This window comes from Coptis chinensis, chromosome 3, assembly GCF_015680905.1.
Source record: "Coptis chinensis isolate HL-2020 chromosome 3, ASM1568090v1, whole genome shotgun sequence".
Classification (NCBI taxonomy): domain Eukaryota; kingdom Viridiplantae; phylum Streptophyta; class Magnoliopsida; order Ranunculales; family Ranunculaceae; genus Coptis; species Coptis chinensis.
The window spans coordinates 118,373,393-118,399,374 of record NC_141458.1 but is presented as its reverse complement, the minus strand read 5'-3'; the positions used below and the strand labels follow the sequence as shown (position 1 = coordinate 118,399,374).

The 25,982-nt window shown below is 39.5% G+C and overlaps 3 protein-coding genes and 1 long non-coding RNA gene across 7 annotated transcripts; 1 reads left to right on the top strand and 3 right to left on the bottom strand.

The window, feature by feature from the left end:
* The first annotated feature begins 314 nt into the window (after nucleotides 1–314).
* On the top strand, nucleotides 315–4,660 carry LOC147513588 (uncharacterized). 2 transcript variants are annotated; one of them, XM_086596719.1, is made up of 2 exons: nucleotides 315–1,064; nucleotides 4,527–4,660. In XM_086596719.1, exon 1 carries the CDS (start codon nucleotides 421–423, stop codon nucleotides 1,048–1,050), a length of 630 nt encoding a protein of 209 aa, XP_086452845.1. In that variant the 5' UTR covers nucleotides 315–420; the 3' UTR covers nucleotides 1,051–1,064; nucleotides 4,527–4,660. The 2 variants fall into 2 exon arrangements, with proteins under 2 accessions (XP_086452845.1, XP_086452844.1); XM_086596718.1 differs by lacking the exon at nucleotides 4,527–4,660 and adding an exon at nucleotides 1,482–2,178.
* LOC147513589 (uncharacterized) lies at nucleotides 340–3,271 on the bottom strand. The gene is made up of 2 exons (XR_015215546.1): nucleotides 2,508–3,271; nucleotides 340–1,754 (listed from the first exon to the last, which is right to left on the bottom strand). It is a non-coding gene; the product is annotated as an uncharacterized LOC147513589 (long non-coding RNA).
* Nucleotides 4,421–9,699, bottom strand: LOC147513587 (sm-like protein LSM7). 3 transcript variants are annotated; one of them, XM_086596720.1, is made up of 7 exons: nucleotides 9,364–9,699; nucleotides 8,856–8,906; nucleotides 8,685–8,734; nucleotides 8,480–8,561; nucleotides 7,443–7,514; nucleotides 6,290–6,342; nucleotides 4,421–4,699 (listed from the first exon to the last, which is right to left on the bottom strand). In XM_086596720.1, exons 3-7 carry the CDS (start codon nucleotides 8,685–8,687, stop codon nucleotides 4,610–4,612), a joined length of 300 nt encoding a protein of 99 aa, XP_086452846.1. In that variant the 5' UTR covers nucleotides 8,688–8,734; nucleotides 8,856–8,906; nucleotides 9,364–9,699; the 3' UTR covers nucleotides 4,421–4,609. The 3 variants fall into 3 exon arrangements, with proteins under 3 accessions (XP_086452846.1, XP_086452847.1, XP_086452848.1); XM_086596721.1 differs by having other exon boundaries at nucleotides 8,685–8,767; nucleotides 9,364–9,596; XM_086596722.1 differs by lacking the exons at nucleotides 8,480–8,561; nucleotides 8,685–8,734; nucleotides 8,856–8,906; nucleotides 9,364–9,699 and adding an exon at nucleotides 9,096–9,112 and having other exon boundaries at nucleotides 7,443–7,552.
* A 10,003-nt stretch (nucleotides 9,700–19,702) lies between these two features.
* SKIP4 (SKP1 interacting partner 4) lies at nucleotides 19,703–21,832 on the bottom strand. The gene is made up of 3 exons (XM_086596715.1): nucleotides 21,682–21,832; nucleotides 20,913–21,376; nucleotides 19,703–20,428 (listed from the first exon to the last, which is right to left on the bottom strand). The coding sequence occupies exons 2-3, from the start codon at nucleotides 21,362–21,364 to the stop codon at nucleotides 19,828–19,830; spliced, it is 1,053 nt and encodes a 350-aa protein (XP_086452841.1). The 5' UTR covers nucleotides 21,365–21,376; nucleotides 21,682–21,832; the 3' UTR covers nucleotides 19,703–19,827.
* Between the last annotated feature and the right edge of the window lie 4,150 nt (nucleotides 21,833–25,982).

The window sequence follows — 25,982 nt, the reverse complement described above, 5'->3', positions numbered from 1 at the left end:
TACTAGTGTGGAGACGAAAGTGTCGGAGTAGAAACTTCCAAAAGAAAGAAATTCACTTTATGGATGTTAGTTTCTTTGGCATTGTTGCGACAACAAATACTAGTTATCAAACTTTTGAAGGGCTCAAACACTGATTGCAAAGTAATACCGGACCGCAGTTCGTCATTACAACATGACATAGGAGGGAGTTGGAGTTCTGCTCTTGTAAAGAGTGATTACTAACCCGAGTCCAATCCAAAATCGAGTCGGGTTTTGATTTTACAAAACCAAATTCAGACCACGGATTTTACATGTTAGCCCAGGACCAACAAAAGTCGAGTTTTAATCCATTGACGTTCCACCCCAAAATTTATTACTCTACCAAGTCTCGCCCACTCTTCTCTCCTTCTCTCACCAACAGAAAAACTTTCCACCAGACGAATGGGAGGCCACGGTGGTCTAAACATCCTTCCTCAAAAAAGTTGGAACGTATACAATTTCGACAACCGAGAAAAAGTAAAAAAAGACGAAGAAGCCGCTGCAAAAGAAGACCAAATCAAACGTGAACAATCCCGTAAACGCGACACCGAATTCCGTATCCACAAACTCAAACTCGCAAAAGGCTTACAACCTGACACAACAGATTCCGTTTCCATCACAACAGAATCCAATAACAATCACATCAATTTATTCCAAGGTATTAAAGTATTTCCTTTTTTATTAAGTGAGAACAAAGAAGATGATAGTGAGGAGGGGTTTAAAAGGAAGAAATTGAAAAAACAAGAAGAAGGGAAGAAGAAAGAGAAGGTTGTTGTTTCAGCCGAAGATGACAAGTATAGGTTAGGGTATGGTATTGTTGGGAAAGGTGTAAAGGCGCCGTGGTATGTTTCGCTACCGGTTAAAGAGGGGGATGGGAGTTGTAGTTTGGATGTGAAGAAAGAGGAGAAGAAGAAGAAGAAGTTGGGGAAGAAGACGTTGGAGGAGTTGAGGGACGAGAGATTGAAGAGAGAGAAAAGAGAGAAGGAGAGGGAACTTGCATTGCTGAGAGAGAGGAATAAAAGGAAAAGATGATTCTAGTTCAAAAGGTTAGAATATTTTCTATTACTGTAATTTGTTATGTAAGGTTTGTAATCTTGTCTTTTATGGGTTTTATAATACATAGTTTTCGTATATGAATTGATTGCATTTGATCATAGAGTTTATATGAAGTTTCGATTGGTAAGCAATTCACTTTCTGTTCCTTGAGTTGAGGCTAGAAGTAAATGGTTTAATAGTATGCATGTATCAAGTCTTTGAGTATCAATGCGGAATAGAGGATGTCATTAATTTGGAAGCATGGTGGGATGTCGTGGTCCTCCATGTAGTTAGTAGATCTCCAGTCCTCCATGGCCTGTTATTTGGAGGAGTATTAACTGGTTATTGACTTGCTAGAGATGTAGAATGATTAGATTCTGTAAAGCTATTCAAGTGTAGAGGTTGAAACTTCATGATTCCTTTGTTAGAACTTTGGAACTCATACAAATGGGAGACAAGAGCCACAGCATCAGCACCTCTTCCACCTCCTCCTCCTTCGTATCCCATGACGATGCGACCAAGAGATCAGCATATTGGACGAGGACTAGAAGAGCTGTTCCAAGGATACCGTGTTCGATACAGCACGGTTGCAAAAATAGCTGAGCTTGGTTTCACTGTGAACACACTCGTAGGTATGACTGATGGTGAGATAGATGAGATGTTGGTTACTAATCTCTCCCAAATCTTTCACTGGGATTTACCTGTTGGTAAGAGATATGGATGGATATTGCTTGAAAGGTAAAATGAAAAAGGCAGTACAGGTGTTTGATTCAATGGTGGAAAGAGGTGTGGAACCTAATGTTGTAAGTTATAATACTTTGATTAATGGTTACTGCAAGATTAGATGAGGCCATGTGACTTTTTAAAGATGTGACTTGCAACGGTTTAAAACCTGACAACTTTACATACAGCATCGTTATAACTGGCCTATGCGAGGTTGGGAGAGTTGTGGATGCACAAAATGTTTTCAGTGCTATGCTAGCTCATGGGCAAAGTCCCGATGTTGTCACACATAGGGCTTTGATACATGGATTGTGTGCTAATGGTTGTGTTGAGAAGCCGTGGAATTGTTCAATTTGATGGATAAGAATGGATTAAAAGCGAATATTCTGGTTGTACATCATCGGTTTTCAGTGCTATGCTAGCTCATGGGCAAAGTCCCGATGTTGTCACACATAGGGCTTTGATACATGGATTGTGTGCTAATGGTTGTGTTGAGAAGCCGTGGAATTGTTCAATTTGATGGATAAGAATGGATTAAAAGCGAATATTCTGGTTGTACATCATCATCAACAAAGGAGATTTTATGTAGCTTATCTAGCAAATATTTGCAGCCCGACACCATAACATACACCACAGTGATCTACGCTTTGATACAGGAGATTTTATGACTGATGGTGAGATAGATGAGATGTTGGTTACTAATCTCTCTCAAATCTTTCACTGGGATTTACCTGTTGGTGAGAGAAATTCAACCCTACCTTCTTTACATAATGTATCAACCAAAATAGTATGTGTACACATCTGGTGAGATTCCTCGACTGGTCATGTCATTGAACAAGTCATTAGATTTTTTCCATTGTTTTGAAATGCATAGGCCACGAATCAAAGAGTTATATGTAATCACATCTGCTGCAATTCCTTTATCAGACATTTCTTGAAACAGACGGATAGCATCGTTCACCTGGTCTTCCTTGCAAAGGCTGTCAATAATCATAGTATAAATCTCTACACCAGGCCTGACTTTTGCCTCATCCATTGCCTTGAACAGCATAAGAGCAGCATCAGCATTCATAGCTTTGCAAAGTCCGTTGATCACGACTCCATAAGTGACTTCATCGGCCAAATACCCATTGTCCACATTCTTGTGGAGTAACTCGACAGCCTCTAATACTTGACCATGCAAAGAGAGTCCCTTAAGAAGAGTGGTGAAAGTAATAGCATTTGGCTCCAGCCCTCGTTTCAAAATGTTACCGAAAACAGCGAAACCGAAATTGACACGACCCAAGTGGCAATAACAGTTAATCAAGACGTTAAGAGTAACAACACTTGATTGGACTCCTGCACAAGTCATTGTTTTGTACATATCTAATACAGTAGAATAACGTTTCATCTTGACGAGGGCACCTAACAGCTGAGTGAATGCGAAAACGGAAGGCAAATTGGGTCTGGCCTGAATCATACGATTGAACAGAGCCAATGCCTCGTCATAGCCAAGGTCAGCAGATTTACACCTTTCTCTCACCAAATTCTCTAAACGAATAAACAGGAACAAGTGGTGTTGATTAGTAGTAGTTTTGGAAAGAGGAAATGTTACCTTTGGACTTAATTTTCTTCTCAACATATCTAATAGAGTGGAATACTGTTTCATCTTGACAGCTGATTGAATGCCAAACAGGGTCTCATCTTGATCAGGGCATCTCCAATGGGGGGTGTAAAATTACACCTCCACCTAGGCTCCATATAGGTGCTATTTGGATTTTACACCTCTAATTATATATTATTGTATAGCTTATAAATATCTACACTCTATACTCTCCAATGGAAGAGTAAAAAAAAGATTTTAAACTCGGACGCCAACTGTCCGAAGTTAAAAAATTACTTTAGAATTAGAAAGGGATGTTACTCCAAATAACGTCCGAAAATTATTTCACTCAGACGTCAGTTTGAGTGTCGCCCGGACTTTTTATTAACTAATAGCGATAAGGGGAATTCCCCACCCTCTCTATTAACTAATACACTATTACCTACTACGGTATAAAGCCCCCATTGGAACGGGTGTAAAATTTCCACTCTATACGGTTTACACCCCACATTGGAAATGCCCTCATACAATTGAACAGACCCAATGCCTGGTCATAGCCTAGATCACCAACTTCTACGAATAATTTTAGAGCCAAACGATGAAAGAGAAAAAACGAGCTTTTCTTCTCAACATCCTCGAAATGAAAATTGACGGGCCTTTTCTCAGCCTTTTTTAATAATAGCAGTGAATAATTTCGTTTCTCATTTCTATTCTTCATCTGCTAAGCTGCTTCACTTGGAATTTATGATGACTGATGAGAATTACTAGAGCAGACCTGTTAATCGGCGCTTTTTCAAAACTGATTTCTCGAAAATCAGACCAAATCACCTACTCCGAAAACCAGTGGTAGTGCATGTCTGATTACAACTGATCACTGTAGCTGCCAGATACCTGCTAAAAGCTGTATCAAACATTCCCATAGTATCTGCCTTTCATATCATTGTATTTGGGAATGGTTTTAGTCTGATTTGGTTTTGTTTACATAATTACGTGTACATACGGAGAAAAAAGGTGTATATTCACCAAGAGTTACTGAAATTGATTAAAGTATGCAGGTACGAGTGATCATAACTGTTCTTTCTTCTTCAATATGATTATAGCTATTAGTTTTTGAATATTAAGTACATGATACTATGATAGTGATCTGTGTATTTAATTTTTTAATCAGGAAGGCTAGAAGATAAGGGTGTAAGAACACACCAAGAATACACCTTAAAACAGTTAAATTCAAGTAGTTACAAAGGCAACAGCTCAAGCCCCATCTGGCTGGATAAAGGGGTTGGCAATCTCATCAGTACCATCAGTTGGGGATACAAGCATCACTGCAGTCCCCCTACAAACCTGCAAATAAGTACAATGTCAAAAATTAGAGAAGTAACCCTATGTAGCTGATACCAATAAAAGTTTTCTTTGTTTTATAATTATCAGTAGAGATACCTGGCATCTATATCACTATAAAAGTATACATGTACTCCCATTCTTACAAAGTCATACAATTAACTGTAAGAACTCAGTTGTTTTAAACTATGAACTATACCAAATAAATCACTTACAGAAGCAGATGAATTCAAATCGTTTACTCTAGAATCTCATATTTCAGGTCAAATGTCCACAATGCTGGGAGCTTCATCTTACTTGCATCTTTTATTTACAACAATTTCCCACGTTATAGAAACTATTTGCAGTGTAGGGGGATAACACTTATCTCTTTTGGGTATTGATTATACACTATCGGATTCGGACTTCAAATTTAGCAATGTGTAAATGTAGCAAAGTCATTACCGGATATTAAATTGCAGCCCTAATCATGTGTTTGGATTTTCTACCCAGATCATTATTTTGGTTCCACAATCGGGATTTTCTATCTTGATCTTTGCACACAAATTCAATACTACCAATGAGACTGCTAAAAATTAAAAGGAAAAAAAAATGCTTCCCTCAACTCCCATAGATTAAGGGATCCTTCAACCGTTTGCAGAGTACAAGATAAAATGGGCATACCTAAAGAGTAAGTAGAGGAAGAAGTCGGGGAAACGGATATTACTAATGTGCATCAGTAGATACCTTTGTAACCATTTTGGAAACAGTAAAAGAGTTCACATAGCAGGACTCTTTATGCCTTTGTAGAAACAGTGGAGAGAGAAGCATTTATTGTTTTTCGACCTTTATAAGAGAAAAGAAGAAACTGTCCAAATGGATGCCCAAATCATCTACTACACATGCCATTTAATTGGGGGACTTCAAGGTGAACTCAAACACTCGGCGGGTAAGGGAACTCACTAGAAAACTCCACCTCTGGACTCTTAACCACTAGGTGCATAAACTATTAGTCACATTTGCCGATCTTTCTGTGAACGGGTTAAAACTTAAAAAGCTAAGCACACGATTACAGGTCATGCAAGTTGATTGTCTATATGGATATGGACAATAGGGACATCTCAACATTGTGAGAAACAACAAGAGTGTCTCATCAATGGCAACTAAACCTACAATTTAACATAAATGACTGCTTATGGGGTTTGGAATGTTGACATAATGAACATACCAAAATTAAGGTGGACTATAAACATAAAATAACTAGCAATGCAAATTTGGATGTGACCAGCCATAGCTCATAACCATATAATCACTTAAGGTTGTCGTCGAAGTTTTTCAACAGGTCACTTTAAAACTAAGTTACATTGACACGGATGCGTGTGTCCGTATCGAACACAGATATGAAGTGTTTGACACGGCGAAATATAAAAAATTGAGGTATCTCAGATACAATATTGTCTGCGGTGTGTCTAACACGGACACGCAGATACGTATCTGACACAGATTATTTTTAAAATATAGCATGTCCATGTAACATAACTTTAAAATAAAATAATAACAAATTTCATTTGGTCAATGTTTCAAAATCCAATAAGCATGTTTAGAGAGACATACTATTAGGCCAAGACGCCGGGTCTGGTCAGTATTCTTTAGTGGATCATCTGGATCTGCAGCACAAAAGCAAACAACAAGATTAATTACGATGACCAGAAGCTATCACAATCAGCCAATCAGGTATGATATAAAGACAACTAACAAAATTAGCACGTCTAGTATGATCTAAAAGTTCCATACCACACAATGACTAAATGGAAAAGTTCAGATGAACATCAGCATATAGATTCACTACACTTGATATTTACATTGTAAATAGGAATTCTTAAAGTGTTTGAGAGTGGTTCTTTGATTCTTTCACTTTAAGCCCCACCATTGTTGAAAATCTCAAATTTTGTTCTGGAGATGAACAAAATTTGATATAGGCAAAGAATATTTCTAAAATAATTATTTGTTATTATTCAACGATATAGCTAACAAATGGACTACTATTTGTTTTCTACCACAGGGATTCATAAAAAGTAGGTCGTATCAGCAAATAGGCTTCAACTCTTAATTGTTATTGGGAAAGAAAAATAAAAAATAAAAAATCTTCTTATTAAGTTGCATAGTACATGTTTAACATGTCCGGGTCTACTAAACAACACCTTATCCCACTCGATTAAACAATTCTTGTGCCACCAGCAATCCGTGGGATTATTGGTAAGAGATGGCAAAGTTTTCCACCAGATGCAAAAGTGAAGCAATACTCCTTAATTAGGCTAGTACAATTGGAACATTAATCTAATCTAGCACAAGAAAACAGCACCTAGGATAAACTCTCGGCTGTAGTTCAGATAAGAGAGTGATTGTCTAACCTGTAATTCCAAATAGAGAATGATATATGAATTTTGGGTATATTTCCGGACAGAGAAAGTCACAGACAACACATCGCAAAAAGCTAAAAGGCCACCGCCATCGTCCAACCATTACTATAGGATGTAAGCAGTACTAAGCACATGTGATTTGCTAAAAGCAACTTAATTTCCTACACAAGACAGTATCTATTTCATTGACGTTGGGACCATGGATTGTGGCTCAGCAGATACATATTCACCTGATAGACTACATCTCAATTGCAACAACCACCAAACCAGCAACGGACTAAAAGGATGAAAGGGAAATAAGAGAGAATAATCACAGTTATGCTTGTTTCAGGGGAATTATTTAATACCTCTGAGAAATTCTACTGCTTCATCGAGCACAAGGTTCAGTAACTGATCATATCCTTTCAGCGTCCCTGTGACTATTAGCAGAAGATTACTCAAGTCAGCAATTATGCACCTAGTTTTGGATTCAGAAATTCTATATCAACCATATTAAAATCCTATAGCTCATCACCAACCAGGACGCTGAAATAACGGCACTAATTGTATATCCAGAATAAATGCAAGAGACAAATTACCAAAGCGGGAGGTATGACAATGATAAAAAGCTACTTCCATATCCACGTTAATTCATTAAAAAATTAGATAAAAAGTTGATAGACTGCCCCCACACTCCTAAAACCAAATTCTTGACCAGGACTCACTCAGCCTAGTCCAACAGAAAAAAATGACTGGTGTCAATGAACTCCCCCTCCCTCCCTCCCCCAACAAACACACACACACACACATTGAACAACTAGGACAACCCAGAAATTTGTTAGACAAACTTCCTTTAGACTCAAAACTAGCCAGCCTCTCCCCCCAAACTTACAAATTTAAAACTCTTCTGTGCCCCTGATGTGTTCCACGCTACACTCTGGAGGCCAAAGAAAAACTATACAGACTCAATGTCTGCTGCCGACGTAGGACAAACTGCCAAGCGCACTACCATGAAGAAATCTCTTAAGTGATCCATCATCCACTGAGAGGTCAACTCACCTAGGATGGATTTGGGAGATCAGCAAATATACAGGGTACAAGTGCACAACAGCATAACGACCCACATAAGTACATAACCACTATCCACCAAACCCTCTAGTAAACAAAGAACAAACAACCCATACTAGAGAGTAGAAACAATCCGTGTGTCTAAAGTTCAAAACTAAGCAAAACAAAGCAACATAAGCAATGAGACAATAAGTGAGGGACCCTTAAGTCACACATTTGAAGTTTCTTCTGAAAGGTATTCACTTAAAATTGAAGGAATATGAAAAAAATGCAGTAACAGGAAACGAAAATATGAAACACTTGTTAAATTCAGGACGTGCAAGGGGCCACAACTGACCTTGTCTTCCACCAGTAAGCTTGACTTGTACACCCTTGTCAACAAACTTGGCCAAATCGAGAACTGTTTCCTTCCGGCCTGACTGAAAATTAAACATATTAATTAACGTTAACACCAACTACAGACAGCGGAGCAAAATCAAATGAATATCTCAGTGCCAAAAATTATTTCTAAATAAAAAAACAAAATAATAATAAAAACGTACCATGATACTATGGTCTAGTAAATCTTCTTGATCCTTGAGCAAAGATTAGCCTGAAATTTTACAATGGCCTTGAAAAAAAAACCTGAACTCACCCTATACGGTTATACTATACACCACCACTAGAATTAATTATTTTAGAAAACAAGTTTATTTGAGAAAATGAGTACTAACCTTATACAGTGAAGAGAGTTCTTGTTCCCCTTTGTCGAATTCTAGAAGTACCTGAGGTTTACGTGAGTAAAAAGAAGTGTGAGTCGCTACCATATGATGTTATTATAGCTCACTTAGACGATGGGCACCGAGATTATGGTCAAGTTGCTGAGCTATAGTGGAAAAGAATGGTTGAAGATCTGTCCAAAAAGGGGAAATTGAAAAATTGTATTGCAATTTGTAATGTTTCTGAAAGCAGACATGGTATATTAATGAAAGTATGCAAGATATCGATGATAATAAGCCCCTGAAGGTCTGCATTGCGCTTGGTCTGCTGTTTTCAGAGTTGTGTGAAAATGCTTGGAATGGCCATAAACTTGCTAATTGTGTATTGTGTGCTCACTAAACAATTTAATATAGGGATAACAATGAAATTTAGCATAGCAGATAACTATACATATGAACATATCAAACAGATATCACAGTTGTCATTAAAAAAATTAAATTAATCTAACAGGTGAAAACATACCGTGTTTAATGTTGTCCAAATCCTAAATCCTTCGACTGTTAGCTACTAATAATCCTTCGATTGTTAACTAAATAACAAAATAAACACTAATTCGAAACTCGAGTTTAGAGAGTAGAAGAGAAATGAGATGGTAATTTGGCTTCTGCTTTCTTATCTCTTAATCAAAAAACTACAGAGTAAAATTTAATTGGGAGGAAACAAGTGAGGGAGAACGTTGCTGTTTTTATAGGTTAGCCAAAGTCACTTTACCGCTGGGCTTTCTGCGTGGGTAGTAAGCCAACAGTAGAATTAGGAGGGACCGGGCTTGGACCTTATTTTAAAGCCCATCCAGCTCATGGACTTTGCGTTTTTCGTACACGGGCGTGATCCCCTCCTATGCGGAGTTTATTTCTTAAACTAAACTAGTATACTGCTATGCCAGTGGGGGCAGGGGCGGACCTAGGAGAGGGCTGGACCAGGCTTCAGCCCGGGGTCCTTTTGCTACAAAACAAAAAATACTATACTACCTAAACTACCTAAAGCCCAACTGCCCAAGGCAAAAAAGTCTGCCCACATACTTAGAGCATCTCTAGGTGGTAGTATTACCTCCAAATTTGCTTCCAAAACTCAGAATTTTGCGAAAAACCAACTCTAGATGAAAGCAAATCTGGTAGTATCACCTGTCTAGCCGCATCTCTAGATGCAAATTTTCGATTTCCGGATGTGGATCTTGGCTACAATGGTAATGTAATGCGTCATTCCAAATGTCGGCGTGGGGGTTTTTTTTACTTTTTTTTTTTTAGCCACGACATTCCCGCGGCCGAATGTGGCGTGGGTTTTTTTACTTTTTTCAATTTGGGGTGACATTGAGAGTCGTACGACAAATTACAAATGACGCTACGGGCGAATTTTGGCCCACCTAGAGTTGGTCGATTTTGAGAAAAAATTTGTCAAATTTCGGAGGCAAATTTGCAGGTGATACTACCACCACCTAGAGAACTTGGGCTTGAAGGATTACACAATGGCATGGCTATCTTCTTTTAGGCTTTTAGCCCGAAGAGAGTTGAAATCCTGGGTCCGCCCCTGAGTGGGGGGTGAGCGGAGAGGGAGAGATTGCAGTCTAGAGATTGAGAGGGAAAAGGACGAAGAGAAAAGACGAGAAATGAGGACAGATAGACAAAAACCAACCAAAATATTTTTTGGGCCACATACTCTCCGTCGGCCCAGAACGTGTGGCTTATTTGTGAACCGGGGCATATTTGCCTATAAAAATAATAGGGCTTGGGCTTTTATCCAAAAACAAAAAGACCTTGTTCCTGTTGATTATCAAGTTCATATGATCCTTTGCTGAACGCATTCAATTGCTCTTTCTTTTATATGTCTCGTGGAATTAAGGTGATGTATATTGTTGTCTTTTTTTTTATTATTATTTTTTTGCTAAATGAGATGTGAATTTTATTAAGTATAGGAAAATGGGAAGGAGTTACAGAAAAGTATAAAAGAAACATAAAGAAAATGAAAAATCTAGGTGAGCTTGCAACCCTACTAGGTAGGCCTCCAGTATATCAGTATGTTCTAGTTGAAGCCTCCCATTTAGATAACCATGGGGGCTTACCTTGATACATAAAGGGTTCTTTAGAAGACATAGTCGTTGCTTTCTTTGCCACCTGGTCTACCGAGAAGTTTGCCTCCCTCCAAGTTGATGATATCGTGAACTGATACAACTCAGCTATGCATTTACTCCATCTAGTCTTGATTTGCCATGGAAGATTATTTTTAACTTGTTTGAAAAGTCTTAATAGGTGTGCTAAACTTGTATAAGAAGAATGTAATTCGTCAACTGGCTGAACTTTTTTATTGGTTTTTTCATCTAACTTCTAATTTCTATTAACGAACCATATGGGGTTTGATGCTCCTAGTGTGTTCGCACACCCTTGTTATTATGCACGCAAAGGTATTTCTCTTTCCCACTCTTATCAATACATTCTGTAATCGGGATTTACTATTCAATTGAAATAGAGGGAGGAAATCTCCTTGTTCTTCACCGACCATTATTATTGAACATATTGTTTTGCTAATAGCTTGTGCTCTGTAAGCATTCTTGCTAGTTAAGACGCTATGTGCACAAATCAATGTTCTTTACCTAATATTTTATTTATTTTACGAACATTATTTCTCATGATTTTAATCTTTTTATTCATGTTGTGACTCAGTTTAGCATAGGTTTGCCTGAAACTATTATAAGAAGTATGCAATAACCTACTAAACTGCTACTACCCGACTGTCTAGTTTTTCCATCATGGCACTTTTTTTTTCAAAAGTTCTGATAAGGATGTTGCATATCTACCTCTTCCTTAAAACCTGCATCTATCGATTATTTCGAAGTTACTTATTTTAACTTAATCTTAAGGCTATAAGGGGATTTTCGCAGGTACATCTCACTTGGCAGTAGAATAACTTCATGCAGTAAGAAGCATTTGCGAAGGTATTCTCCACGCTTGTGAATTTTTTTACGGAAGAATTCATAGCGTGAGGGGCGTGGAGAGACTTCACTTGGCAATTGGCTTTCCTACTTCATGAAATTTCTTTTGTATCAAGTGATATACTTGCTCTTCAAAGTTCTCTCAATCAGTCGTAATCAAACTTAAACATATCGTATCTCTTTACCTGATTTTTATCCATCCTTATTGTTCAGTATTCAAATTTATGTTTTTAATAATGGTGTTGCATCTACTACGTTGCGTAGATATCCTTAATGATCTTTACTGTAAACAAAACTGGTTTTTGATTCTCTTCTCTACAAAAAATGGTACTTGTAGTTTAAGTAACGTGTACTTGTACTCTTATGAAGTAGTCTTTGGTTCATTCTTGTTAATGGCTTCAGGGTATAAAAACGGATGCAGAACAGCACCACATCCTGTTCCACGCTGGGCTACAAATAACTCTTCCAAGAAGCACTCACGAGACATGAAAGAGAATGCAATCTAGGGTATCCACTATCCACAACGGAAGAATGGGGCTTCCAATGGTCTGGTCATTATCTGTTAGAATTTATGGGGTCCTAAGGCAGGAAATAGCTCAAGAATTGCTCACGACACTGCTGATAGATGGGAAAGATGAAAGTAAGATATTTTTTCTATCTAATTACTTTTTGTATTCAAGGTCTGACTATTTGTACATATTCCGTATTGATTACTCACCTATCATACTAAGTTACTAACAAATGTGGATTTTAGAGTCAACGCTAATGAAGGCATGAAGCATTTCTGAGCTTGATAGGTGCTTTCTGTTGGGATGATGAAACGCTAACTTGTCAACATCGTCTGTATATGTGTTTGTTGTTAGTATTGAAGCAAAAAAAAATAACGCTAGCCAGCCAAAAACCTTCTCTGCTGACATGGTTCATGTGAAAAAGGATAGATCCAATTGTCCAGTTTTGCTTGGTGGGGGGAACAAAGGTACTACAAAAGAAGAATTTGTATCTATGATTGATAAGTCTTGTAAAGATTATGCTCCAGCTACTAATGGATTTCTTCTCCCCCCATGTCGTGGACGGATCCTGATACCAGACTTAGGCCCATGCTTCCTAGTTGGCTTGACAAGTCATGTCCAATTCTCAGTCTTAAGCTCCTGTTATCCCAGAGCAATCAAAGAAAGTGTGCTCCTGAGCAGACTGCCTGGGTACCGAAACAAGTCTTTACTTCTCTCACTACACCTAGGAGGCTTGACTTCTCTCATTATACCGAACAAGTCTGCTTGGGTACACTTCTTCTTATCACATGTAGTCAGCATTCATATATAAAAGAAATAGTCTACCATTAATATATTTGATTTATTTCTTTGTTCTGCTGTATAATCAAGTTGCTTAGTATTTTATTGTACTTTACAGGTTTGGCTTGAATTTCTATTTGGCGATAGGACTGTAGTCCTCCTTTTTACCTGATCCTTGACATTTTGTCATTGCTTCTCTCAAGGGTAGGCAAGTTATGATGTTTAGGGAGCTGGTGGTTTGCATGCGTCGAGCAACGCACAAAGGTGAATAAGACCAAGCTAGTTATGAAATAAGTGTCCTGTTACGTGTAATTCATGTTGTTTGCGTGTTTAAGTACTTTCATTGGTACATATGGTGCAAATATATTTGTCAATGTGCATTCTCTAGGGGATTCATAAGCTCAAAATGGTAAGAGCACTCTTAACTGAGAGGTTGATGGTTCAAATCCATCTGGATCCAATTACGAAAGGAAATTTGAAACGTAGATTGTAACTATTTGTGCGATTGCTATGGTTAGATATTGACAGCTTATGATGATTGCTCAGTAATAAAAGTTAGTAGTTGTCAACGTTATTGTACTCCACAACATGGGGAGAAAGTGCTGTTAGAAACATAGCATTTTGAGAAAAATGGCGTGGTATACTGGTATTATATTCTGTTTAGAGGACAAACACTAGATCATATCAATTACTTTTTACGACAAATGCAATTGGAAAACATTTAGCATAGAGCCGTAGTTGATGAAACTTCTTGCTTCTCAGTGATATTAAAACCAAAACTATTCTTGAAGCCCTAGTTTCTTTTCTCTTGACTACAATTTATAAGTTGTTGTGTTACATGCACTTTTAGGTGCCACCATCCAGCTGAGAACTGGTTATGTTTGTGCTGCAAAGACGTCCTTTGCAGCCACTTTATTAACAAGCACATGCTTCAGTATTAACAGGAAAGAATCCAATCTCCGCCATTGATTACAGGTACGAAATATTCTACTATCTCCTTATGTATCGTATATTTGTATTTATGTCTGTGGAAGAGTTCTGAATGATATCTTGTTTTCTGGTAAGAGTGATTTGTCACTTTGGTGCTTCTCTTGTAATGCATATTTTACAAATTTACTTTAGACTTTCGCTTTGCTTAACTAACTACAAAAGACACTCTAGTTTTCGAACTGCACACAAGATCTATTATCCAGAACATTACGGAGAAGATGTCATGATGATCCTATTGCGAAATGGACAAAAAGTCAATTAACAAAGTTCTTACTTGGGGAACGTGTCAAATCAACTACTTTCTTCTTCAACAATTAATTCGTTTGGTGCTGATTCTGGGTATGGGTATTGATTTAAAATGTAGGTGTCAAACCATTCACTAGTCAAACCATTTTCAACAGGGGACTGTCAGTAGCCTTTCGTTGTTGCAGGCTTTGGTTCTCGATTCTGATTCAGGCAGAGTTTGTTGGGTCAGGATAAATAGCGGTGACTGTTGAAAAATTGAGATGGCTTTAAAGGTCTGCTCCGTTGATTGTATAACACTTTTGACATGAATATGACGACCAATCTGCTACTTGAATGAGATTGGGATGGCAATGCACAGAGCGACACAGGTACTCTTTCAAAGTTTTTTTTCTTTCTTTGCGATAACTTGATTACAAGCTTTTTCTGTGGGAACAATGAATCACAACGAAAACCTAATCTAAAGCCAAAAAGCTAGCATATCATCCTTCTATGTCAGATCAGGAAGCCATTGATACAAATTTGGTAATCTCATTTGACCTATCTATATGAGAGTTGATTCAACTGCAACCAAGTAAACGAATTATTGAGCTCTTTCGTAACTTCAGAATTCAGATGACAAAAACAAGCTTTAGGAACTGGTTTGTTCTTGTTTATGATTTTCCGGGAGAACTTGCTGAGTGACAGAAATCCCAAAACTGGAAATTTCAAATTTCCTCATGGGACCAAACGATCAACAAGAATTTTCATATGGAAGTTTTCAACAACTAAAAACATAAATTTTATTGGGAATAACTTTAGGAGCAATCAACCGGCCCTTATGTTTAGAATCCAATACTACTGAATTATAGCCCTTGCGTTTAGAATGAAACACCAAATCTAATGGTGGGTATACGGGCACTGAAATGTTACAATTTCACCTGTGCGCACAGGTAGTGATTGAAACCTTTCGGTTACGTTTACTCCTTTCTGGTTTTTCTTTCCCACGGCCCGTAGATTTTCGCAACCAAACCTCGTAGTGCTTTATTTGCTGTTCAACAAAATGAAAAAGGCATGGAACTAATAGTAGAAAGATATAACAAAACAAGAAGGAACAAAAAGATTTTGGGACCAAATCTATGTGTTAAGAGGATTCTGTGTCGGGAAAAAAAAAAGAAAAAGAAGAACAAGGAAGTTCCTATACCTTGTCTGAAACAGTTGGAGCAATCTCCTTCAACACTTACTCAATGTGCACTGCTTTAATTGTCGATCTTTCCATACAAGAACTACTCTGACCTAACATTGATTCCTCTTTTATAGCAATCATAGCAGCTTCATTCATCTAAATCTCTACACTATATGATAGCTAGTTTTGGTTCAAAGCTACTATGCAACATTGCGTATAAACTATAAACTTGAGTCCCATATGAAACGAAACCAGCAAACGTGTTGAAACTTGAAACGAAACCACTTCCATTCTCGCATCTCAATTTATTATTTGCCCCCTGCCAGTATTGTTACTCAATTCAACTCCAACACCACCTCTTCCGATGCTCAAAATCACAAAGAAAAGAAGATCCAATGATCAAGTCCCTATATTCTTTCCTAAAAAAGTTATGTTCCTTCCAAAAGATTTCTTCCCTCCTCAACTTTCATCCATTATTTATCAGTAATTTTCAAGTAAAAGAAATACAGAGTATCCTCCCTCCAGAAATCATTGAGGATATACTCTCTAGACTACCTGTCAAGTTTCTTCTACAGTTTAAGTGCGTGTCCAAATTATGGCGTTCCTTAATTAGTGATCAATGTTTTATCGAAACGCACCTTCACAGATCAAACAAGAGCAGCAACAGTTTACTAGTACCTGGACGTTACGCTACGTACTTGGTAGACTCTAATACAGGTCAGCAGATTGTAAAGTTTTATAACTTGCCACTGATATTGACTGGCACCATTTGGGGTTCTTGTAATGGAGTGTTATACATACAAGTAGAGAATGAACATACCTTTTTTTTATGCAATCCCTCTACTAGAGAATGCAAGAAATTACCAGAACCTTCTCGCAAAGGCTACCCTGCATCGCTGGATCCTTTCACTGGGTTTGGTTACAATACAATTTGCAAGGATTATATAGTTGTAAGAATATTTTGTCCTGAGGCACGTATGGAAGCAGAAGTTTACTCACTTGCCAAGAACTCATGGCGGGTTATCCAACTGGTAGATTACACAATTACTACTGGGAAATGCAAAGGGATTTTCTTCAATAACGCTTTTCATTGGATAGGGACTCCTAGTACTACCGAAGAAAGTGGAAGTGACTTGGCCTCGAATTTTGTCATTGCTTTTGACACTATGAGTGATGAGTTTCGAGTGGTTGTACAACTGCATCCCGATGCTGCATTCAACTTGAAGTTTTCGATGGGTGCCTTTGTCTATTGTGTAACTTTGACTATGAGGATTTTGTCAAGTTTGAAGTGTGGGTGATGAAAGACTATGGTTTGAGGAAATCTTGGGTCAAACTATATACTGTTACTGGATTTGATTATCCTTACGGAGTTACGAATACTGGAAACTTCATCATACATAAATTATATTCAGGTTTGTATGACCCTAAAGATAGAAGCTATAGGGATATCAATGTCCGAGGGATTCATAATTCAATAGTAAACTACACGGAAAGTCTTGTTCCACTATGCTGAAGTGCAATGCAAGGGGTGATCAGAGTAAAGAAAGAACATGACACGGACTCTTGTATTGCTTTCACATAAAACTGTGCCATGAATGTGAATTTTCAGAGGTGTAGTTTGTTCTATTGTCATATATATATGGGAAGGCAAATATTGAGGTATAACATTGATGTTTATGATTCCTGATACTTGATGCAGTCTTAACTTCATCTTTTCACTGTTTCTTGTATATTTCCTTATTTTTCAACAACTATATTTATTTGTTTTTTCTAATTTTTTTTTGGTTTATCTGTGAATTTGTGCAAACCTATTTCTTTGAATTAATAGTGTGCACTATAATATTGTGATGCCAGCAAATATCATTCAAGTCCTAGGTTGAAATTATTATGGATTAGAGCTTAATTGGGTAGATATCAATTGTGGAGACAGCCACAAGGGAAGCAAAGGGATAGTCACCACAACAAACTTGGATGCCTGTTGTCACAGTTTTGAGGCACAAGAAATCATCAGACTTGAACCGTTGTCAGATGAACTGTCCTGGGACCTGTTTCGAAAACAAGTTGGTTACATTCTAGATTCTCCTCAGTTTCCTAACCCAATATTTTATCAAGGTTGCGTCACTTGGAACAGTGTCCCTGATATAATAAAGGTTAATAAGCCGTTTGTTAGTTATTTCTATTTCCCACATAGTCCATTCTGATAAGAAACAATACCTGTTCAAGAAACACTAATAAATTTCACCAATAAAAGCAAACAAAAAAGAATTAAATTCAAACCCAAAATATTTAACTCATACGGTCACACCACTTGATTTTGCTCTTTGTTCTCTAATAATTGGAATCTGTTGCTCTGTTGGGACGAAGTGAGGATAGGTTTAGTCTCTGCCTTTCCTATGCTGCCCCGTTTACATCCACCACTTGGACTTCTTGTGTTTTTCTTTGATCCCTTTTCTACCCATGCCGTTTAGAGGATTATCCTTGTATGAGTTGTATCCAGTTGCTTTTCTCTTCTACTTGTGTATGAATCATTCTAATTCAAATCCAATGAGATTATTGTAAGGGGCCAGGCGGTTCAACCTTGAACATTTAATTATCTCATCCCTTCTCCATCATCACCATGATGCAAATAATCCCCTCTGAGGACCCTCCGAGGACAGGTAACATGCACCGACGGACTTGTTGCTCCCGGTGCAGACCCTAGAAATGACGCTTAAGGAGAACGTCAAAACAATGAGAATGCTACTCTTGCCAATCCAGAGACTGTTTAGGCAAACCAAGTAGTACAGGCTCTAGTGCAGCAAAGAAGCAACCTTGAGCAAGAGGTACAGCTGCTGAGGCATTTGTATCAGTCTGACACAGGAAAGGAGCCGATCATCCATCTCGATGACGACGACCTCCAAGAGGATGGTCGAGCTAGGACCTTGAGGCGTGGGGATCCAGTTCGACGCAAACCGTCAGAATCAGAATACAGTAATTCGGATGAAAACTCGGATACGGCAACAGAATCAGGGTCAACTGAACAGGATCCTGATGTCAACCCCCGACACCGAAGAAGAATCCAGAACAAGAGACATTCTACCAAAGAAAGCGCATGGGAGGCTGAGAAAAATGACCCGATCCGTCAAATGCACAGGATGACTGGTAAAGGAAGGAAAATGCAAGACTCCCTTGTGTGATTATTATCTTAGGTCCCATTTTAAACTCTTCTAGCAATCTCAAAGCCGCCCGTATGCATATACATTTAGTAATTAGTATATTAGTATATATATAGTGTGAAGGGACTACGGAGACGACAGACTGCACCATGCAAGAGTGAAACCAGAAATTCACTTGGGTTTGGGCGCTGAAAAAATAACAATTACATGGGTATAAGTACCCTTGTGCCTCAATTAACTTTCACCGCCGGTCAATTTGCCGCAGCAGAACATGTATTGCATTTGGACATCTTTTTTTTTTTTTTTTCGATAAATTTGCATTTGGACATCTGCATCTATAGAAACAACTCCTAATTTAGTCGTCTATAAAATGATCTAATTACAAATTTACAATCTCAAGTAAATGCTACTATTTTATGGAGTTTGACACTAAGCTGCTAACGTTACCATTTCGCATATTCACAGATTAGGTGCGTAAGTGCATTCTACATTTATACTGTAAGTCTGTAACAAAAGAAAGTGAACTTAACTTTTATTTCTTAAGTTTAAAGCTTTAAGCTTGATTCTTAATTCGTTTGAAGTAGGCCTAGGATTGCCTTAAAAGCGCTTTGGTGAAAACTTAATTTATCTATATCAGAATATCTTTAGGAGAGATACTTTCCTAGCATCAAACACCAAATTTCCAACAATTTGGTGTTTTTTCATCTTCAGGAGAGTCACATGTTGATAAAAACACCAAAAATACACCAAATCAAACACCAAATCAGCCAAAATTTAGTTCCAGCTTTGGTAAATGTATCAAATCTCTCACAAGACACGTCATTTGATGTCGAAAATTTAATATTTCTCCTAAAGATGGTTGCAAAAATGTATTTCTTTTCTTTCAACTATTCCTAGCATCATATCTTCGTTGCAAGCTCTATATTTCCAAATTAATAAAGTGTCTAAAACATGTTTGGTAAAAAATGAGATCAAATGGATCCTTCTGAAATTCAAACCTGCATCAACAGTTTTACCAAGTCGGCACCTGCTGATATGGTAGACAAAATCCTTTATTTTTACAGTTCAATTGTAAGTTACGTTATGGCCAGTGTAATTACAACAAATCAAATCAAGTAGTTGATATACTAGAACACAACAGCATACAACAGGAAAAAGAACTCAAAGAGACATGGTTTTACAACTAATCACATCATCATCAGAGGCTAACTTGGGTATGGAAGAGCTCACCACAACCCCTCCCATGTTTCTTGCCTCCCCAACATCAATCACTACCGTGCTAAGCCCTTTTCCGATAACAATAATACAATTCCCAACTACTGCAAGCCTACAAGGTGGCCTTGTCAGTAATGGAGACAGTCTCCCCAAAGCCACCCAATCCTTGCTCTCCTTCTGCCACATCATCAGCCTGGTTCCCGAAGTCTCATCCAACACATAAAGAACATCATTTACAACAATAGAAGGACCACGCCAGCCTGACACCATGTCATTGTCCGCATGCTGCCATGTGCCATTTGACGGCTCATAAACAACTGAATACACATGAGGGGGTATGGTAGAAGAAGCACCACAGCGGATATAGATTTTTCCATCCATGACAACAGACTCTTCAATATCGGGAACAACATTTAGGTCTGAGTAAGATGTCCAACTATTTGTACGAGGATCATATGTATCCCACGAGAGTGGATCACTTGAATTTGATCCCACCCCTCCAATAGCATAGATTTTCTCATTCAAAGCTTCGCAAGCAAAATAGCACCTGAAAACCAACAAAACGTAAGGGTCAGATCTCACTGACTTTCAAGTTATAAGCTGGTACTGTATCACTGTATGCGTTGTGATACATAAAACACATCTCATTGAGCATGTCAAAAAAGAGATTTTCATTTTAGTGACAACTTTTCCACGATCACCAATATAAGTGCAATTTTATTAGTGAGCACGTCGGTAACATACAGGTTAACTTTATTAGTCCGATGTTAAAGAAACCATGTCGAAACTCCAAACAATAGTACTAGTGCAAAAAGCTCACAAACCCTCTTTGAGACCACAAGATCAACAACTGAATAAGAATCAAAACTGCTAACAGAGCAATATCCACACAATGGACGAACTCGTCATAGTTATAACCAAAATGAAAGAATTAATCTAAAACCTGAGATTACCTGAGAGAATTAATCTAAAACCTACAGGAAGAACAACTAGTGAAAGGAATACTGTCATGTATAAGTGATAAGGGGTACCTCGCGGTAGACATGGCAGCAACTTTGTCCCATGAGTTCTTGGAAGTATCATAACAGTAGACTTCATCAGTTGCATCTTGAAACCAACCACAGCCACCCAACAAGTAAATTTTATTCCCCAACGCTTCAAAAGACATGCCTTTCCTTTTTGTGCACTGGGAAGGAATATCTCGGATCCGTCTCCAACACCGCTTTGACGAGTTAGGATCCAACACATAACAACAAATTTGATTAATTCTGTCTCTGCATAATGCATAAATCCAAGTCTCTTCAAGATTATGCTTCCGACGATAAGAATACCATTCTTCACTGCAAACCAACTCCTTCCATCTCCTCGACACACATTTTAACAATGTGTGATATCTACGTGGAACTCTAGCTAAGCAAAAGAGCGCTATGTCATCCGGAAGCCCACTTATGAGTGGTGTATGAATGGGTTCTAGTTGTTGCATTGTTTCCAGTCACTGCAATTCCAACAAGGTTTTTTTATTACTTGTATGAACTTTATTAGTAAAGACATCAAATTTAACTCTCTTTGCACGCACAATAAGCTCCAAAATAATTATAAATTGTAATCGTTAGGTTTCAAGGTAACACAATATTAACATTATTAATTTTAACTAACACGGGGAGATTAAAGGCATCAGATCGCATAAATTGAACCAAATTAACAAAACACCAAACGAATCATTTAATAGTTTAATAAATCGAAAAAAATATATATCAGAATGAGAATTGATAAAATAAATAGGAGATCGAGGAAACTTACGTTGGATTTTGTTTTCAGTTTTGAGGAGTGAAATTTGTGTTCTTCGTCAGGAGAGAGAGAAATGGGTGGGTGTTGTTGTGATATCTGATATGTGCACCCGACTAATTTTCTCTCTCTTGATATTAGCACCCATTATCGCAACCGTTGATGTAACAACACTCTGTTCGAGAAAGAACTTTAAAGTTGTGGCGTTGGATCAGGCTTGGACCCTATTTTATAGACTCGCTCACCATTGGGCTTGGACTTTGCTTATGTTTAACGCTAATGGGGCGTTTGGCAACTCAAAAAAAACCAAAAGCTATCAAGCTACGAAGTCCCTTTTTGATTTTTCAATTTATGTAAAGCATAAGTGTGGCAAATCACAACTTCTATCTCTAAAAAACTGAAAATAAAAAAATATGTAGTTAAAAGTTTGTTTGGCATAAACACTTTAAAGTGTTTCATAATTATTGTAAAGGCGTGATTTAGCTTTCCTTATAAGGTTGAATGGGAATTGGAAAGGGTTATTATTGGGACCGAGTTCGGCTTAGGAGCGAACTGCCTACGTATCTTGCTCTCGATTCGGAGAAAAAAGAAGAATCAGTTTGGTGTAGTTCATAAGAAGGGTATTTATAGATGTTGAGAGTGAATCCTCGCCCACCACATGTAAAGTGTATCATAAACGTGGGGTCTAGATTGAGGAGGCGTGCGGGACCTGTCTTTATAGGTCTGCTGTGATTATAGGGATTATTAGTCTGGGCAAGTAGCTTGCGGCAGTGGTCAGTAGCTGGTGGCAGTGATTTGTACATGTGCATCTCTTGTTCATGATTGCTTCTAGAAGATAAGATGAGTCACGTTATAGCCTAGTTCGCGTGCTGGTGCGAATAGTTCTGGAACATTCTCTTATCTTGGGGACGCGATCTGATTCTACAGGTCGGTGAGGTATTTCCATCATGTTGAGTATGCGCCTGATATTCTTGAAGGATGATATCACTCCCTTACATAGCCCCCTCTCAGTAGGGCGTGTTGGTCATGGAAGCAGTTTGCTGAGAGAAAATGGTAGCGCGTGCGGAGCATGTTTAAAGTTGGAAATATCTGACGAGTTAATGAGAACGACCAGTGTTATCCTGTGAGCTGGTGGGCGTGGATGTTTGACACGTGTTCATCACGTGAGAGGATCTGAGCAGTTGCAGAGACAACGTGCCTCCCCATTTTTTCGAGATTTGAAAAGACAGGACAGCTTGTTGGAAGTCATGTGTGGTTAGGGCTAGGGTGTAATCATGGTGCCTTGGAAACTGGAGGGGCGGTTGTTCAAAGATTACGCTTGCGATTTTTGAAACATCACTTTGCTGCTTCGCCTTGTAGAAACTAAGTCAGTACCGCAACAACCTTCAGGTTATTTTTCTGCCATTGTTGAACTCCTGCTTCTTGCTTCGTGCTTAATCTTTGCTCTAGAGTTGTTAGGACGTTTGCTTATTTACTAGTGGCTAGAATCGTTAGGGCGAGAGAGAGATGTCTGACTCAGATGATACGCGATCTCATGAGGTTCGCGAAGTTTCTCTTGGTTGGACTGATGAGGAGGAAGAGAAAGATGAGTCGGTGTGTGGGGTGAGTGAGGCCGGGTGATGAAGGTGAAGAAGCGGTTGAGGCCGGAAGTGGGGAAGATGAGGCCCGATCTGCATCGTGGTGCTTGAAGTGAGTACTTCAGTCGCTATGATGAGGGTTGGCGTCCTTTAGGCCGCCACCTAAAGTCGGGACGGACGCTTTGAGGCGCGTTCCCCATTTAAGGAAAAAAATATGGGATAACCGTAAAGCGGTCCGAGATCCATGAGCCCTGACAAAGACGCCTCGGTTTTAGCAATAGGTATACCCCACCGAACTATGGGGTTATCGTCTGTGAGGGGCAACTGAGGGCGCATATGACGATACCGTTCTCTAAGCTGGTTTGTGAGTTCTTGAACTGCTGTGGCAAAGCACCTGTTCAGTTTGTGGGTAACACGTGGCGGTTGTTCAAGGTGTTTGACCTGTTGAACGCCAGTGGTGAATACCGGATAGAGGTCGCTGATATTATTGAGCATTTCTCCCTAAAGCGATCTCGGTCGCTTAACTTTAGCTTGCAAACCCGAGTTAAGCTGTCGAGCGTCCTGGATGGTGTGAGTAACGAGTCTTGGGATAAAAGACCGTTTCTGCTTGTGGAAAACTACTGTGCGAGCGGGTTCAGTGTGGAGAATAAAATATGCGACTTTACTGGTGGGTACTGACCTTACATTAACTGTGCTGTACTGATATTGCTGTTTTGTTGTCTTTGCAGATATCCCCCTTGAAAAGGAGACAAGCCGAAAGGTGATTGAGAAGTTCGCTAGGTTGACTCGAGCTGAGAAACAAGCGAAGCTTCCAGAAGTCGCACACTTCTTTAAAGAATGGGGCGGACTTGCGATTAGGGAAAAGAGGGAGGTGCAAAAGAGTAGGACGCGGGGTAAGGTGAGCGGGAGAACGTCGAAGAAGTCTGTGATGGAAAAACGTCAGAGTGATCTGGTGACTAGGGAAGATAAGAACCGCTGGGTTATCTTGGGTGAAGCGACCCGCTTCGCCCGAGGTTTGAATGCGCGTCCCGGGTCGGGAGTTGGGTATGGTCAAGAGAACTCTCCCTACGATTTGGAGGACTCTCTCTTTGAAATCCCTGAACCTCGCTTGTCGACGAGGAAGGGTAACGACCCCAAGTCTCGACCTTCCAAGGTTGCATGGGTAGCCGAGACCACACCGGGGTGGTGAAGCGGCTTAATCGGGGAAGGGCGCTCAGAGTTTGAGAGAGACCGATGCCCGACTTCAGCGCTTCGGTGAGGACGCCCGAGGTCGTCGACTTCCGACCGTGGTTGTTGGAGATGCTCCTGGCAAGATGAAGGGGAAGGTTGGTATGAGAGAGACTGGTAAGGGGCACTCCAGTGCTGGGAAAGATGAGCTGGAGCGCAACCTGATGTATATAGATGAAGTGACTGGGAAGAAGCGCTATGTGAGGAGGTCGGACTGCAGCTACAAGTCCGCACCCATAACTGCTTGTTTGCTGGAGAGTATGACGCTGGACGGTGATAGGAAAGACCTGGACGCGATGGAGCTAGAGTCGAATCTGAGGGGGATGGATAAGGCGATGTGCCTGGTGAGTAACTTTTGCGTTCAAACTTGGCTGTGTTATTGTGCTATATGTTGTTTGTTTGATGTTAACGGATATATGTCGGCGAAGTTATCCGCACCGATCGCCGGGTATCGGTCGAAGACGGCCGCCTCTCGAAATGAGAAGACGGAGGTGGAGTCACTGAGGGACGAAGCCAATCTTCGAAATGCATAACAAAGATGAAAAGAAAGAACTGGATGTTTTGAAGCCCAACTCACTGCCTTGATGCTGGAGAAGACATCTGCGGTGAATGAGTCGATCGGGCTGAAGCATAAGGTGGAGGCGTTAAAGGGTCAGTTGGTCGCAGCGAAAGCCTATGCTGAACGATGTAAGACTTCCACATTGCAGGCGAAAGAGGCCTATCTCACCATCCATGCTAAGGTGGAGGAATTGGAGAAGAAATATGACGACTGCAGGAGGAGCAAGAGCGAAGAGCTTCGGGAGAACGCAGGGGCGAGCCACTCGAAGATGCTAGCACTATTTCCCGCAATGTGCTTCCCCTATTATCGGTGGTGAGTGATCGCCTTCGGGTTCCGCGAAATAATATGGCCGCTATCGGGCGCTTGTGGCATCTATCGGGTGATCCGAAAGCTCGCCCGGTGTTGAATGTCAGTCTTGCAGAAAACTTTGATGATGTTGTTTGAACAAGTTGTTGGTGTTTGTGGTTGTAATTGGCCTCTGGCTGTAAACAATAGAGTTGGTTTCCTAGGTTGACATGGGCAGCTCGTTTTTCTTCTTTGTCTGTGATTATAATGACTAGTGGCTAACTGAGTTGGATTTCCTGAGTATTCTCAGCAGCTCAGTTAGTTTGCGAACTAAGGCTTCGCTGAGGTCGTCAGTGCGCTCCTTTTCGTGAATGTGAAATATGTTGCTTTGCTCTATATAAGTAGTATTGTGTATAATATGAATGTTTGCATTCTGCAAGTATGGGTATGTTGTTACGACTTGTCGTATGGAGGGTACGGTGTCGACGACCTGTGACTTTGCTGGTCTGTCGTGCTTGCTATCCGATTTAAACGGTGTAGGTCACACATGTCTTGAGGACGCAAGGGAGCATTCTCTACTTTGGAGTTGCCTGAGTTACAACGCGTGCATGTCACGTGTAAGAATATGGGTGGTCGGGAGTCATGACATGATGGCTGCCAGGTGGCCT